General features: G+C 54.3%; 1 protein-coding gene across 1 annotated transcript; it reads right to left on the bottom strand.

Annotated features, from left to right (window-relative positions):
- Positions 1-4,856: 4,856 nt before the first annotated feature.
- LOC135302371 (serine/threonine-protein kinase pim-1-like) lies at positions 4,857-11,623 on the bottom strand. Its single transcript, XM_064422741.1, has 4 exons — positions 11,432-11,623; positions 6,586-6,952; positions 5,788-5,967; positions 4,857-5,532 (listed from the first exon to the last, which is right to left on the bottom strand). Exons 1-4 carry the CDS (start codon positions 11,621-11,623, stop codon positions 5,426-5,428), a joined length of 846 nt encoding a protein of 281 aa, XP_064278811.1. The 3' UTR covers positions 4,857-5,425.
- Positions 11,624-15,724: the final 4,101 nt, after the last annotated feature.

Below are 15,724 nucleotides of genomic sequence, written 5' to 3'. Positions count from 1 at the left end.
GCCACCTCTCCAAGGACAAACAAACAGTCCATCAAGTTTCTCCTCCTCCATAAAATAATGCAAAAAAAAAAAGTTGTTTACAGAAAGTGTTTGAGAAAGTTTGGTACAAGAATGCAAACATCAGAACACTTAGAAAATCTTAAAAAGTCAAGGTGACATTGAAAGTCAGCTCCATGTGCTGCTGCTGCTGTGGGGTCATTTGTCCAGCCGTGCCCCAGAGTCAGGGATCAGATCCAGGCCCTGCTGCTGCTCCCTTGGGATCAGTCCCAGTTTGGGTGTTGCTGTCAGGGCCAGCAGGAGCGGTGGCTGGAGCAGCAGGTGCTGACAGTGCCCCAAGCCCTGGGGCTGGAGGGGTCCCTGGGCTGGGCTGGAGAGAACTGCCCCTTGTTCTCCCTCTGCCCCAAGCAAAGCTGGGCCGGGCACAAGTGGGGCAGCACAGCCAACAGGGAGCCTGTGAGCCTCTTCCAGCCCTGGCTGCTCAGAGTTTGGGCCTTGGAGCCTCAGGTGGATAAAGGCAGCTGCTCCTGGTCCCTCTGTGTGCCCCTGTGTTCAGCAGTGCTGCTCCATCAGTCTGTGCCCAGCAATGGGGAAAAGCCTCAGCCCTGCAGGGCCAGGAGTTGCCGGGCTCTGCCTGAGCAGCTCAGCCAGCAGGAAGGGAGCTGCACCACACGGGAACCAGGAGCAAAGGGCTGCAGCACCTCGTGCTGGGGCAGAGCCCAAATTCTGAGAGGGAATAACAGAGTTATTCACGTGCATTGGTGCGTCGGCACTGCAGGTGCTGTGCCTGCAAACACAGAGTTCAAGATGTGCAAAAGAATTCTGCAGCTCTTGACTGGATCAGGATGTCAGCAGTGCTGAACTCCACCTTAGTCCAAATGAAACACTTCACACCTCTGCTCATATCTGCTAGATTTTTTTCTTCAGGGTATCCAGAGAAAAGTAAACAGAGGAGGAGCCTACATTTTCATTGTTTATCAGAAATGTATCTAATTTTGCTGTACATTCCTTTTGTAGGACGAGTTCTCTGTTAAAAACACTGGACAAAAAAGAAAAGAAAAAAATATGAAAGATAAAACCAAGAAACAAATGTGTAGGGAAAATCTTCAGTAACTTTGGATTAAGAGGCAACTGATCTTTTTAAGAAGAGAAATCAGTTACTCTGTAAATGTTCTGATGGCATGGATTCATGTTACTGACCTCAGCATCCCTTTTTTAAAACATTCAGGGTTTTGTTTGCAATATTATGTTATTTTAAATTGTGATTGAATCAATAGGAAATTGAAAGATCTATTATGAATTTATGCATTACTGTGTCTTGAGTGTAAAAATATTGCAGTTTGAAATTTGGATTTAAAGTGTTGCAAATGAAAGTAATAAATCCCAATGGATTGTGTGACAGCAGCTTTTCCTAGAGGATGTGCAGCACTCTAAGGACTTCATCAGTGGGGCTGGGGGTACTTGGACCTTTGTCCTGTGCCACTCTGAGAATGTCACAGAATGGAACTTCACCTGCCACCAGCCCAGGTCACTCTCTGCCACCAAAGCTCCTTGGACCTTGTGTCCCCCAGGCAGGCACAAACTGTTTGTGCTGCTCCCCCTTTTGCACAAACCCGCAGAGAGCTGGGATTTTTCCAAGTCTCCTGTCTGCATTGGGCCATATTCCTAAAGAAGCAGCAGCCCATCCCAATGAATATGGCAAGTTATATGGATGGTTGTGAGCTCCACTTCCTACCTAGAAATCCTGAAACTGCTTCTGAATGCTGCTCCTTCAGCTCTTGGACATCTTCTCACACAGATCTGGGGAAAAAATCCCCTGGTCTCTGGCTAAAGAGTGAGTTATGCCAAAGTTAGAGCTCTGTGCGAAGTCTCTATCCATCCCTAACCTATTAATATACCAATATGTGGGGGTGTGCATGGATATGTCTTGTACACAAAGGAAGGAGTGTGCAAGCAACGTGACTGACACTTTCACTGTCCATGTTCATCCCATACCCATGGGTACAGAGACGTTATGGAAACCCTGGCACACACAGAGCCTTCTGTCCATGGATACAGAGACATCCAAGAGCCCCTGGCACACACAGACCCTTCTGTCCCTGGATACAGAGACATCCAAGAGCCCCTGGCACACGCAGACCCTTCTCTCCATGGGTACAGACACACCCAAGAGCCTCTGGCACACACAGACCCTTCTGTCCCTGGAGGATGGAGCGCGGTGGGTGGGGGTGGTTGGTGGGCAGCGAGTCCCGGACAGCAGGCCAGACCCGGCTCCAGCCCTGCCAGGCCCTGCCAAGGCTCAGTGCCGGCTCCTCTGGAATGGGAAAGCCTTTCAGTCTTGTCCCTGCCCAGAGGAGCAGTGCTGGCCTGGCAGCACAGGTTGTTTTCCCCTTGTGGGAACTCAGTACATCACTCCGGATGTCCAGAGCTACCGAGACAACCCTTGGGGGGCTCGGAGGCCCTGGAATGTTGCCAAAAGTACCTGGTGGCTTGACTTTGATCCTTTTAAAGAAATGACACCTGAAGGTGAGGAGATGAGAGAATTTCAGGTCTGAATGGTGAGGGGATGTTATTCACTTGTTAGAACTTAAGTTAGAATGCACTGTACAGGGGGGTTTTATGTGTTGTACAGGGGGGTCTAGAATTCTGTGCATGGATCAGGAGTCCCAAGATGGAGGAATTTGGGTGTGCCCTGTCCTTCTTCTTTCTTCTCCTTGGCATCCATGTTCAGGATGATGTTGGCATGTGTGGATTGGTTCATAGAATGAGTACACTTGCCAACAAGGGCAGAAAGTATTGGGAATTAAAGGTAAATATCTAATACGTAGTTTTCATTATAAAAGAGACAACCGCCTCGTGGGCGGGAGAGAGTGCCTTTGGCTGTCTTGCTGATCAGACCTCGGCTGGACAGACAGAAAATCTTTGTAGATAAGAAATAATAAACTCGACTGAAGACCTAAAAGCAAGAGTCCAGACTCCTTCTTCGAGAGCGCGGCCTACCCAGAACCACTTTTTCCCGTGCTGGGGCAGAGACAAGTAACAGCCGACCCCGGCACCCCTCAGGCCATAGGAGATGAGAACACAACACTTGACAACACTGAGTGCGAGGCACAGATCCGGGTGCTCCCCATGAACCTCAGCTCTGGGAGCACTGTCTGCCCCAAGCTCCAGGGGCTGCAGTGGGAGCCCGCCTGGGCTCTGCCCTGGGGCCATCCTGCAGGGACAGCTGGAAACAGGGAGCATTCAGCTGCCATAAACAGCCAAGCCAGGGCTGCAGGGCAGCTGCTCCAGCCCGGACTGCACTGCTGTGTGCTGTGCTCTGGGGCTGGGGCTCCCGACACAGGGGACTGAACTGGAGTGCCAGAGGAGACAGAGAAGCTTCAGCTTCAGCCTAACTGAGGTGGGTGCATCGGCTGGGAAGAGTGGGGAGGCTCCAGGAGATTCACAGAGCTCGTCCTACTGCAAGGATGAGGAAAAGGGAGTGGGAACTCAGCAGTGAGGAGAGCTGAGGGCTGGAGAGTGGCTCTGAATGACACTAAAATCCCACTGGACCTCTGAGACATTGCTGCTCCTCAGCCAGTGACAGCATGAGTCCCTAAACCTGGTGCTTGGCCTTCCTTGTGGTCAGGGGCAACAAGGAAGGCCACTGAGTGATGGAGACAGCAATGGGCTAGGAATTCATTGGGGGAAAAGAGGGAGCAGTTGAGAAGTAAAAGGCAGGTGGGGGAGAGAACTGTTCAGAGAAGGGCTGAGCTACAGCTTGAGCATGGTGAAAAATGTCATTTGGAGTCATCCCAGATTGATTTGATTTCAGAAGGTATTGAACAATTTTAATTTTTGGCACGTGTCATGTTTTCCCTTGAAGGTGTACACTCTGCAAACTTGAGCTGTGTTGCTGAAATGCTCAAGCAAGTCTGTGCTGCAGGTGACACCATTTCTTCTTTGGTTGATTCCGGCCCGGTGCTGAGCTCCAGCAGAGCCCTGGCAGAGCCCAGAGCAGCCTCAGCATCTGCAGAGCCCGGCTGCAAGGAGAGAAAGCAGAAACTGCTCGTCAGCTGAAGGCTCCTGTCCCCTTGTCCCAGCTGCCCATGGCACCCAGGCCATGCTGGCCGTGCCCAGAGCTGCCCATCAGTGCTGCCTTGGAGAGCAGAGCAGGAGGGCAGGACATGTGCCCAGCCTGCAGCCAGCCATGGCACATCCACCTGCTCAGCAGCTGCCCAGAGCAGGATGCTCCTGTGCTCGCTGCCATCTCCCAAAAGCTCTGATCCCACCTTGCCAAGCAGATGGGGACCCACCTCACGCCATCCACAGCTGGAAGAAAAGCTGGTCCCAAACGATGTCCTCAGCCTTCTCTAAGGGCACGGCCCATCCACGCCACAGCTGGTCCCAACATTTCCCAATCCAGACTGGACCCCATCTGGAACGCTTCCTCTAGAAAAACAAACAATAAATTATTGAAAATAGATTACAGACAAAAAGGGGAAACAAGAAAAGAGGTAAAAGATCTTATGTCTGTCAGGGGCTTGAGGAAGCACCAACCCCTGCATGCCAGGGAAAAAAACAGCCATGGGTGAGGAAGCCCAGGCTTTCTCCCTTTCCCCTGCACTGCCCCCCACAATAACCGTGATCCCAAAGCAAACAAGGGCAGTGGAGCAACCCAAGCCCTTCCTTGCCTGCACAGCAAAGCAGCCCCAGCACAGGTTCTGGAGTCCCACCTCTGCACCCACCACGGGGGTTTGTTTGTGTCGGGCTGGCTGCCCCAGCCCCAGCCCCAGCCCGGGGCACGGTGGGTGCTGGGGGCTGTTGGCAGGGCCGGGAGTCCACTCCCATTTTGTACCCACCCCAGCCCATTCCCCCAGCCCTGCCAAAAGCAGCTGGGCAGCCGACTGAACAATCAGCTGCATCCACCCCAGCAAAGGGGGGAACCTTTGGTTCTTGGCCAGGCTGTGCAATGCCCAAATCTGGGAGCATCCCCCTGCATGTGGACTCATCTGTAAATTCACTGTGGAGCCAGGCTTTGAAGAAGGTGCCAGAATTGAAGTCCATCATCTTCAGCTTACCAGTGGCCAGGTCCAGGAAGAGGCTGTCATCCCTGATGTCATCCGCACTGTCCCCAGCAGCAGCAGCCCCACCTGGTACAGCTTCTCTGGAGGCTCCTTCTCCTTCCCTGGGCTCAGACCAGGCTGTCAGAGCTCTGCCCAGGGCCCCAGCTGTCAGGGAACCAGGACAAGCAAAACCTGCTTGGATGACAGCCACCAGGGCTAGGCAGAGCAGCTCAGCTCCAGCACAAGGGCTGCGTGTTCCCATCCCATGACCCTGGTGCAGTGACACAGGCTGGGTTCCTTTGCTTCTGATGGCCAAGGCAGGTGTGGAGCTGTAACTTACCAGGGCCCTGCAGCACAGTGTGCCTGTGGCTCTCTCCCTTCTTCTAGGGCAGATGTATATCCTGCATCCAAGGATGACAGAACACCTCTTCTAATGAGGGCCTTTCCAAGTCCAGCATGGATAAACACCGCCTGATCAGATCTTGGCACTCTGGGCAGAGAAACCAGAAACCGCCGGTCAGTTGGAGAAGGCTCCTGTTGGCTTTGCCCCACTATTCCCTGACCAGGCCATGATGGATGTGCTCAGAGCTGGGCCTAAACTTTCCCATCAGTTCCCTGTTTTGGAGGAGAGCAGGAGAGCAGGACATGTGCCACCTCCTCAGCAGCTGCCAGAGCGGGATGCTCCCGAGCCCGCTGCTGTCTCCCAGCACTGGCATTCCCCCCGTGCCCAGAGATGAGGATCCACCTGGAGAGAGCCGTTGTGGCAGCGAGAGCTGATGGTCCCAGCTGATGTTCTGGTCCCTCCTGAAAGGGTGCTCCCCACAGACCATCTGGTGCAGCACGATGCCCAGGGACCAGATGGTAGCTGGCTCGCCATGGTACCAGCCAAAGCGGGTCCATTCTGGGGGGCTGTATGATAGTGTTCCTATGGAATACAGATGGAGTTCATCAGGGGGCTGCTGCTGCTCCCAGAGCCTGGCCCCAGCATCCCTGGGCATGCAGGGACTGCCCCACTGGCACACAGGGTGACCCACTGCCCCTCTTTCCAACACCTGCGGTTGGAAAAGAAGCCACTGGTGTTGGAAGAGGGCAGCAGAAGCCCTGGAAAGACCAACCATGACAGAAACACACTTAGTGCTGAGGGAAAACCATGCCTTCATCCTCCCTGCCTGCATTGCCCCAAAATACATTATGAACCCAGAAGAAACCAGGTGAGTGGACCAGCCCAAGCCCTTTCTCGCCTGCACACCAAACTGGCTGGGACACAGGTTCCAGGCCCTCCCATCTCTGCTACCCCCACCCACGGCTGCTTCTGTTCGGCTGGCTGCCCCAGCCCCAGCCCTGGGAAGAGTGGTGGGCAAAGGCTGCCAGCAGGGCTGGAAGATGGCTCCCCACCCACCCCTGCTCAAACCCAACTCGGCTGAAGACTCCGTGCCATGAAGGGCAGCAAAAGGGAGAATCTCTGCTGCCACACCCAGCTTGGGCCATGAGATGCTGGGCCATCAGATACCAGAACCGGGATCACACCCCTGCGTGGGCTCACCTGCAAAATGAATGTAGGCTGTCTCTTGCAGGTAGGTGCCACAGCCAAAATCAATCAATTTGGCTTGCCCGGTGGCCAGGTCAACCAGGATGTTCCCTGGTTTAATGTCTCTGTGCAGGACCCTGCAGCTGGTGCCGTGCCAGACGGCCTCCAGCACCTGGTGGAACAGCTGCCGCGCCACCTCCTCGGACAGGAACCCCCGTGCCCGAATGAAATGCTGCAGGTCCTGAGAGTGCTCCAGGCGCTCCAGCACCATCACAATGTCGTTGGGGAGCTCAACCCACTCCAGCAGCTGGACCACACCAGGGAAGCCATTGGACACCTTTGCCAGCAGGACAATCTCCAGGGATGCGCTGGTGCTGTTGGGCTGCAGGAGGAGCACAATGCAGTCAGTGGGGGCTGATGCTGTGCCAGGGCTGGGCAACCCCTCAGCCAGCCCGGGATGCTCTGCATCCTGTGCTGGCCCCACGCCCGCTCTCCTTCGAGGCGTCCCGGTGGCTTCCACCCTGCCGGGCCTCGGCTCATCCCTGCCCAGCACAGCACCTCGCTCACTCACCAGCTCACCCCAGTGATGGACGCGGTTCCGTGGCACCCTTTTGATGGCCACCTGCAAGCCAAGCGCAGAACAGGGCTCAGCTCCTGCCTGCCCTGCCCAGCCCCATCCTCCTCCCTGCGCCTCCTCCTCCCTGCTCCTCCTCCTCCGCCCCCTCCTCCTGCGCCCGCCGCCGGCCCCGCCGCTCACCGGGGCGCCGTCCGAGAGCCGCGTTGCTGCGAAGACGCTGCCGAATCCGCCGCGCCCCAGCAGCGAGCCCAGCAGGTACCGCTCCTGCAGGGCCTCCTGCGCCTTCCCTGCGGGCGGGACGCGGCTGTCAGCGCTCGGCCCGGGGCCAGCAACGGCCCCCGAGCGCCCCTCACCCGCCCCGGCCCGGCCATCCCCCGGCGTTCGCTCCCTCCAACGGGACAGCGGCGGCTCGGGGCCGGGGGCCGCGCTGCCGAGCGGCGGAGCTGGGGCCGAGCAACCGCAGCGGAGGCGGCGGGAGCGGCCGCGCCGCCTGTGTCCTCCGCGGGGCCCGGGAGGAGCCGGCGCCGGGGGCGGGCTCGGGGCCGGGCTCGGGGCCGGGCTCGGGGCCGTGGCCGGGCTCGGGCCAGGCGGAGCCAAAAGCCGGCGATGCCGCCCCAGCCCCAGGCATTGACGCCCGCCCAGCAGCGCCAGCGCCAGCACGGCCAGAGCCGGGCTGAGGCCAGGCGGCGGCGGGACGGCCGCGGGCGGGCACGGGGCAGCCCCGCCCGGGGCCGGGGGCGGGCCGGGGACATGGCCCAGCCCGGCACGGGGAGAGGGAGGCGGGGAGAGGAGGGGAGACCGGGAAAGGGAGAGCGGGAGAGGAGCGGGACAGCGGGAGAGGGAGAGGAGAAGGGAATCTTCTGTTGCTTCTGTCGCTGCCGCTGCAGCTGCCGCCGCCGCTGCCTCTGCTGCAACTGAAGCTCCGGGGCTGTTTGTCCCCGTGTCCGTTTGTCCGTTGCCCGGTCGCCCCCGCCCCGAGCCCCACGTTCCCCGAGGGCAGCCCCTGAGCCTCTGCAAACACGGGAACTTTGCCGAGTTCAGCCAAGAGCCAGAGTCTGGACTCCTGCACAGTGGCTCAGGAATCCCCTCGGTCACTGCTGTGCATTGTCCCTGCTCAGGGTCAAACACTCCCAGAGCGCATTCCCTGAATGCAGAATTTGTACCTGACCCAAGCACTGCGCTTACCTCTCCAGCATTGATTTCCAAGAAAAACAGGGGAAGCCAAACTGTGTGTAGGTCATGGTATCTTAAAATGTCTAAAACTTGCCAACTCATGGATCTTAGCAGTGAGATCTCTTTGGAATTAATTGGATGGACAACTAGTGCAAGATGGAAAAGGGGAGCATAAAATAAATAGAGAAAAACGTCTTGAATTGTTTCAATTTTCATTTAATTTCTTAAAAGCTCTTTCAGTTTTTCCAGAATCTTCTCCTCAGTCCTCTATGCTTTTTCCAAGAACCTTGCCTGGAGAACGAGGTGCAGCTTCTGTCACAAGGTGTGCCACCAACTGCAGCTTTCCACACTGTGTGTGCAGCACAACACTTGCAGCAAAGCAGGACAAATATTTGAAGAATTTTGCAGCTTGTTCTTTTCTTTTCCTTGTGGGCTGGGCAGTTGTGTCATTGGTAATGTTTTCATTGTTACTGTTCTACCCTAAGAAAACATGACAGGCTACCAAGAACTCTTAGGGAATGCAAGCCTGACTGAATGCAGAGAAACAATCTCCAGAGCCTGCAGCCAGAAGTGGAGAGCTGTGTGATCATCATTCCAACACCCCCAAGGACATCTTGAAAGTGATCTAGAAGATGAAAATGGGCTGACAGAAGGAGTTTGTTTCTGTGTTCAGTTCAGATTCTTCTACATCTGAAATCAATTCTACAGTCTCCATCTAAATCAAGAGTACAATCAGTTCATGAAAAGCCCCAGAACAAACTGGACCTCTCAGGAGATGACTGAAAGAAAATGAAAAGGAAAAATGCAGGAGAAATGCATTTCTCAGCAGTGCAGTATTTCCCTGCCTGAAACCCTCCTCCATTTCCGCCCCATCCCTGGATCTGGCAGTGTCAGTTCTGTACTCGTTGTTGCCTCCAGCCCTGAATCCCCTCATCTACAGCCTGAGGAACCAGGAGCTCAAGGCCGCAGTGTGGAGACTGATGACTGGACATCTTAGGAAGCATTAAACTGATTGCCAATTTCTGCAAATCACTTGTAACAAAACTAATCTTTGATAGTTCTGTTGGTTTGGTTCTTTGATTTCCCTGTCTTTTTTTTTTTTTTTTTTTAATATTCTTCCTAAAGCTAGACCAGTGTTTCTGTCATTTCTGACTTTGTTTCTCTCCATCTTCCCTGTGGCCACTGACTGTGACAATGAGGAGCTGTGCTCTCAGTGGCTTTAAAGGAATTAAGAATCTCCCAGCAGAGTTTTCTGCAGAGATGCCCTTTTGTTGCCTTCTCTGGAGCTGCAGCAGCAATGTCTGTGTGCAGAGCTGGGGCAGATCAGTGCTGGCACAGCAGCTGTGCCCAGCAGCAGCAGCAGCAGCACTTGGTGTTGCCAGTGCTGCTGCCGTGGCCCTGCCCCGCTGCCCTGGTGGCCCTGGTGTTGCTGCAGGGCCTGAGTGCTCTCGGGGCCGGGCACAGTCCTGGGGGTGGCAGTGCCGGGGCTGCAGCAGGGACAGGCCATGGGCACTGCTGGGGCAGCGCTGACGCCTCAGGCCAGGCCCTGGGGGCTCCAGGCTCCTTGCCCAGGGTCTCTCAAGAACACGGCCAGGCCAATGCTCAGCACAGAAAAGCCCCAGGGTGAGCAGCCCCAGGGTGGCCGTGGGCAGGCCGGGGGCAAACAGCATGGCTGGGGCTCTGCAAGGGCCCTGGGGGAGACGGGAAGGAGCAGCAGAGCAGGGGCTGATCCATCCCCAGTGCGCTGCACAGCCCAGGGCAGCGTCCCAGAGCATCCTCATGGAGCTGCCAACAACATCCCCCCTCTGTAGCCCTGGCCTCTCCCCCAGCTCACACAGCTGCCCCATCCTTGCAGGCACAGCCACGGCAGCACTGGCTCAGGAGCCCCTGTTTGCATTGCACAGAGCAGGCGGGAGCACCCCCATGCTGCTGCTGTGGGGACATGAACCTGAGGGAGCACAAATGCCATCAGCCCCTGGGGCCAGCAAGGGCTGGGGGACTCCAGGGAAACCACTCAGCTTTGTCCTGGCCCCTGCAGTCAGCCAGAAAGTTTGTTCCCATCAGCTGGGAGTTTCCTGTCCCACTGCAGACCCTGTTGCTCAGAGCCAGGGCTGCCTGGCAGCCAGCCCCAAACTGCCCTCAGCATTTCCTTGGTTTCACCTTTGCTTTCTTTACCCATCCATGATCCAGATTTCTTCCTATTGCCCAGCCCTGTCCCCTCCCCTGCAAAAAGCCCATTCCTGTTTGCCCTTTCCTCTCTGGCCCCACTCCCCATTGCAGTTCCTGACTTGGCACCATGGGAACGTCCCTTGGGGTGCAGGATCATCCTCCAAGTGCTGCAGGAATTGTCTGCAGGCTCCTGCAGTGCCTGGTGCTGCTCCCTTGCCAGAGGCACCACAGGCCAGGGGGGCACATCTGGGCTGCTGTGTCTGCCTGTGGGGTTCCCTGTTCTGGGCAATGAGGAGGAGCTGCAGAGGCTCTGCAGGACTGACAGGATGGGCTTTGGGGCTGGCAGGAGAAGCTGAGGCACCTGGGCTGCTGGAGCTTCTGAAGAGGAGGCCCAGGGCTCATCGTGCAACTGCTCCAAGGGTGGTTTCAGAGAATCCCAGAATCAGCAAGGTTGGAAAAGACCTTGGAGATCATCAAGTCCAACCTGTGCCCTGACACTGCTTTGTCTCCCTGAGCCTCCTCTTCTCCAGGATAAACAACCCCTGCTCCCTCAGCCACTCCTCACAGGACTCGTTCTGGAGACCCCTCTCCAGCCTGGTTGCCATTTTCTGGACATGTTCCAGCCTCTCCATGTCCTTCCCAAATTGGGGGGCCCAGAACTGGACACAGCACTCAAGGTGTGGACTCACCATTGCTGAGTACAGGGGAAGAATCACTGCCCTGGTCCTGCTGGCCACACCATTCCTGATCCAGGCCAGGAGCCATTGGCCTTCTTGGCCACCTGGGCACACTGCTGCCTCATGTCCAGCCTGCTGTCCATCCGTCCCTGCAGGTCCCTTTCTGCCTGGCTGCTCTCCAGCCACTCTGTCCCCAGCCTGTAGCGCTGCAGGGGTTGTTGTGGCCAAAGTGCAGGACCCGGCACTTAGTCTTGTTAAAGCTCACCTTGTTGGATTTCTGCCCTGGATCCAGCCTGTCCAGGTCCCTTTGCAGAGGCCTCCTACCCTCCATCACATCCACACTCGCACCCAGCTTGGTGTCATCTGCAAATTTGCTGATGCTGGACTCAGTCCCCGCATGCAGATCATTGGTGCAGATATTGAAATCCATGCTGGCTGGCTCTGATCCCTTGGCCATCCTGTGAGTGCCCTGTGCTGGATCTCAAGGTGATCTGTTCCATAACCTTGCCAGGCAGCAAGGTCAGGCTGACAGGTCTGGAGTTCCCCAGATCCTCTTTCCAGCCCTTCTTGGGGATGGGCTCACACTGGCACCTCCACTCCTCTGGGACCTCCCTGCTGAGCCAGGACTGATGGTAAATGATGGAGAGCAGCTTGGGGAGATCATCCACCAGCTTCCTCATTGCCCTAGGGTCGATCCTATCTGAACCCATACACATGTGAGCACCTGAGTGGCTGAGCAGGTCCCCAGCTGCTTCCTCCTGGATTCCAGGGGCCTGTTCTGCTCCCTGTGCTCATCCACCAACTCAGGAGAACACTTGTCCTGAGGACAATCTGTCCTAATATTGAAAACTGAGATAAACAAGATGTTAAGGAGCTCAGTTTTTTTCCTTATCTTTAGTTATTTTATTCTCTACTGTGTCCAATAAAACGTAGAGGTTCTCCTTATCCCTCCTTTTGCCATTTAGTTTTTTTACAAAAACTGTTGTTTTTTTTTTAATAGAAAAGCGACCACATGAAGTTCTAACTGAGTCATCACCTCTCCACTTTTCTTTTTCTGTAACCTAACATCATCTTTGGACACTTCCTGAGTTTTAAGTAATTTTTTGCTTTGAGTTGCCATAAAAGCTCCATGGGTAGCCAGGCCAGTCATTTTCCTCACTAACTCAACTTTTGCCACACTGGGACAGGCTGCTCCTACTCCTTTAAGATTATTTTCTTGAAATGTCTCTCTCCTTCCTGGACCCCTTTGTTTTAAGGGTTGTTTCTCTTAAAAAATCAGTACCTGATTCCGTACTCCCCAAATCAGCATCCTAAAGAGGACAAAGTCTGCCCTTCCTAATTCCAGTGCAGAAGTTTTGTTGCTGTCCCTCCTTCTTTCACAGAACATTGAAAACTTGATTATTTCATGGTCACGGTGCCCCAGGCAGCCTCCAACCCCACATCTGCCACCAGCCCTTCTCTGTTTGTGAACAGCAGGAGACAGAGCTCCCCTTGGCAGTAGGAGTGTTGCCAACAATTTGGTAAAACAGAAGACTCCTTAACACCACTGTAGCACTAAGAAGCAGCATTCTTTATTCAGCCAGATGCACAGAGCATAGCTTCTCCCAAAGCTGTGCATGCTGAGCACAGGAAAGTTTCTGTTTATATTCTGTATTTTGCACACATATTCATTGATTGCCCTGGACTAAACACACATATGATAATAATTTCCCCAAAATCATTAACATACTTCTCCCCTTTACCCATGTGTTCTTCTGTCCTAGGAGTCTCTCTGGTGGTCCCTGGTGGTTGTGGACCCCAATGTTCCAGTGGGCCTGGCTGAGCTGGCAGGACACTGAGGCTGGTGAACTTCCAGTTCCCCTTCTCACACAATGGGCATGGTGTGGTTTCCATAGGCCTGGGGTTTTGGAGAACAAGCTCCAGGTGTGAGCTCACCTGGTGTAGGCAATTGATCATCTGGTAACATGAGGTGACAGAATGGGCTATGACATCACAGAGTGCGTTAGGTGAGGTTATCAAGAACTATGACATCATAGACTGCCTCTGTGACATCACAGAACTAGCTGTGACATCACAGGGCAGAGGTCTGACATCACAGAGAAGACTATGACATCACAGAGTCAGCTGTGACATCAAAGACCACCTGTGTGACATCTAAGAATGCGCTGTGACATCCCAGAGGGGCTGTGTGGCATCCCAGGAGGGCTGTGTGAGGTCACTGGGTTGCTCACTCCACCCCAGCTCCCCCTCACAGTTTCTCCCAACAAGTCCAATGCTGTTCATGCCCATCAGGGTCCCTGTCCCCCGGTATCCCCCCACTCCACCTGGAGCCACAGCCTCCAGCAAAGGATGTTGCACAGGAACCAGCCCAGAGCCTGACATGGGGACAAGGGGCCAGGGCTGTGTGACCAGGACATGAAGGACGTGGATGACCCAGGTCACTGTGGCCTGATTTGGGTTGCCCAGGGCAGGAAAGATGTCTGGCAGCTGGAGCAGGGTTAGGGAAGGGCCTCCAAGGTGGGGCTGGAAGCCTTGGTCTGTGGGAAGAGGCTGAGGGAGCTGGGCTTGTCCAGCCCAGAGCAGGGAAGGCTGAGGGGCTCCTCATCCCAGCCCAGAGCAGTGCCAGTGAGGAGGTGATGGAGAACACTGAGCCGGCCTCTGCACCCGGGGGCCTGGTGGGAGCATCCTGATACAAGAACCTAATTGTGTTTATATCTATCACAGAAATACGTTTTTCTGAAATTAATTCTAGTATGGAAATCACTTGTGGATGGTGGACTCATCAGACACTGCTGGGACGTTGCACATAGCTCAGGAAAGAGTGTGATTGTTATTAAATTGTATCCTGTTCAACCATGGTCTGTTTGCCATGAAGAGAAACTTTCAGTTGGTTCCTGTGCCCTCAAGATTTCCGTTTTGAAGCATGCCCACCTTTCCCGAACTCCTTTGTTTTTAAGGGCTGCTTCCCAAGGAACTTTCTGAATAAGTCTCCTGAGAAGCCAAAGTCTCCGGAAGTCCAGTGTAAGAGTCTTACTGACATTCCTTCTCATTTCACCAAATATCAAAAAGTCTGTAATTTCATGATCACTCTGCCCCAAGCAGCCTTTAACCACCACATCTCCCACCAGCCCATCTCTATTGGAAAACAAAAAGATCTAACACAGTCCCTCCCCTGATGGGCCCACCCACCAGCTGTGACAAAAGGTTGTCCTCCACACACTCTAAAAATTTCCTGGACTGCCTTTCTTTCTACTGTATTGAGTTCCCAGCAGATGTTAAAGTCACCTACAACAACAAGGGCTGATGAGCCTGAAACATTCTCTAGCTGCTTATAGAATGAGTTGTCCACCACTTCTTCTTGGCAGGGTGGACGATAACAGACTCCCAGTAGGATGTCAGCCTTGTTGGTATTTCCTCTAATTCTCACCCAGATGCATTCATCTTCATCATCATTAGTTTCAATACCTGTGGTGTCCAAAGCCTCCCTAACATAAAGGGGCACCCCTCCACCTCTTCTCCCTTTCCCATCTCTCCTAAAGAGCTTGTAGCCATCCAGTGCAGCACTCCAGCCATGTGAGTCATTCCACAATGTTTCTGTAATGGCAATTACATCATAGCTCTGCTGTTGGACCATGGCCTCCAGCTCTTCCTGTTTGTTACCCATGCTGCATGCACTGGTATCCATGCACATCAGCTGGGCTGCTGATTTCACCCCTAACTCAGGCTTACCACCCTTGGGCCTGCTTCCAGACAGCCCAACAGCATCCCCTTCCCCCTTCAATCCTAGTTTAAAGCCCTCTCAACAATTTCTGCCAGTTCATGAGCTAAAATTCTTCTGCCCTTAACAGAAAGATGGAGCCTGATGCTGTAAAAGTTGCCGCATGATTAAAGAATCCAAACTTCTGTTGGTAACACCAACCCTTAAGCCACTTGTTAATAATTTGAGCTCTCCTATTCCTTTCACTGTTCTTCTTAGCCACCAAAGGGACTGAGGAAAAGACTGCCTGTGCCCCTGTCCTATCAACCACTTGTTCCAGTGCCCTAAAGTCCCTTTTAATTGTCCTGACACTCCTCTTTTCAATCTCATCACTGCCAGCCTGGAGTATCAGCAGTGGGTAATAATCAGCAGGCTGAATCAGCCCAGGCAGTCTCTCAGTGATATCCTGTACCCGGACCCCAGGGAGGCAGCAGACCTCTCTGTGGGGTGGGTCTGGTCAATATATGGGGCCCTCTGCTCCCATCAGGATGGAGTCACCCACTACGACTACTCTTCTTCTCTTTTTGATATTAAAAGTGGTGATCCTTCTCACAGATGAATCATAATTGGGAGGCAGATAATTTTCTTTTAAGTCTGACTCTCTAGATCCAGGGGTTCATACATGTTCTGAAGTGGCACCTGACTAACGGATGGGGATCAGGAGGAGTTTTTATTAATACTTCCCCGAGCAGGGACCCATTTCCACTCCCCTTCATCTACCAAGCATTCTTCTATACAGTGGGAGGCATAGGAGTCCTTTGGTCTTTGGTGGGCCTCCCTTAAGGATGGAAGGGCCGAACT

This window comes from Passer domesticus, chromosome 6 (assembly GCF_036417665.1).
Source record: "Passer domesticus isolate bPasDom1 chromosome 6, bPasDom1.hap1, whole genome shotgun sequence".
In the NCBI taxonomy this organism is placed as follows: domain Eukaryota; kingdom Metazoa; phylum Chordata; class Aves; order Passeriformes; family Passeridae; genus Passer; species Passer domesticus.
This window is presented reverse-complemented; position numbering and strand designations above follow the sequence as displayed.

Bases quoted from the DNA above. Each gene is read 5' to 3' on its own strand.
- LOC135302371 (XM_064422741.1), bottom strand. From the start codon at position 11,623: ATGGCCAAGGGATCAGAGCCAGCCAGCATGGATTTCAATATCTGCACC. The intron at 6,953-11,431 runs GTGAGCTTTAAC...CTCCTCCTGCAG, and splicing joins CAGGGCAGAAATCCAACAAG to CCCAACAGCACCAGCGCATC. The intron at 5,968-6,585 runs GTGAGCCCACGC...TGTATTCCATAG, and splicing joins AGCCTACATTCATTTTGCAG to GAACACTATCATACAGCCCC.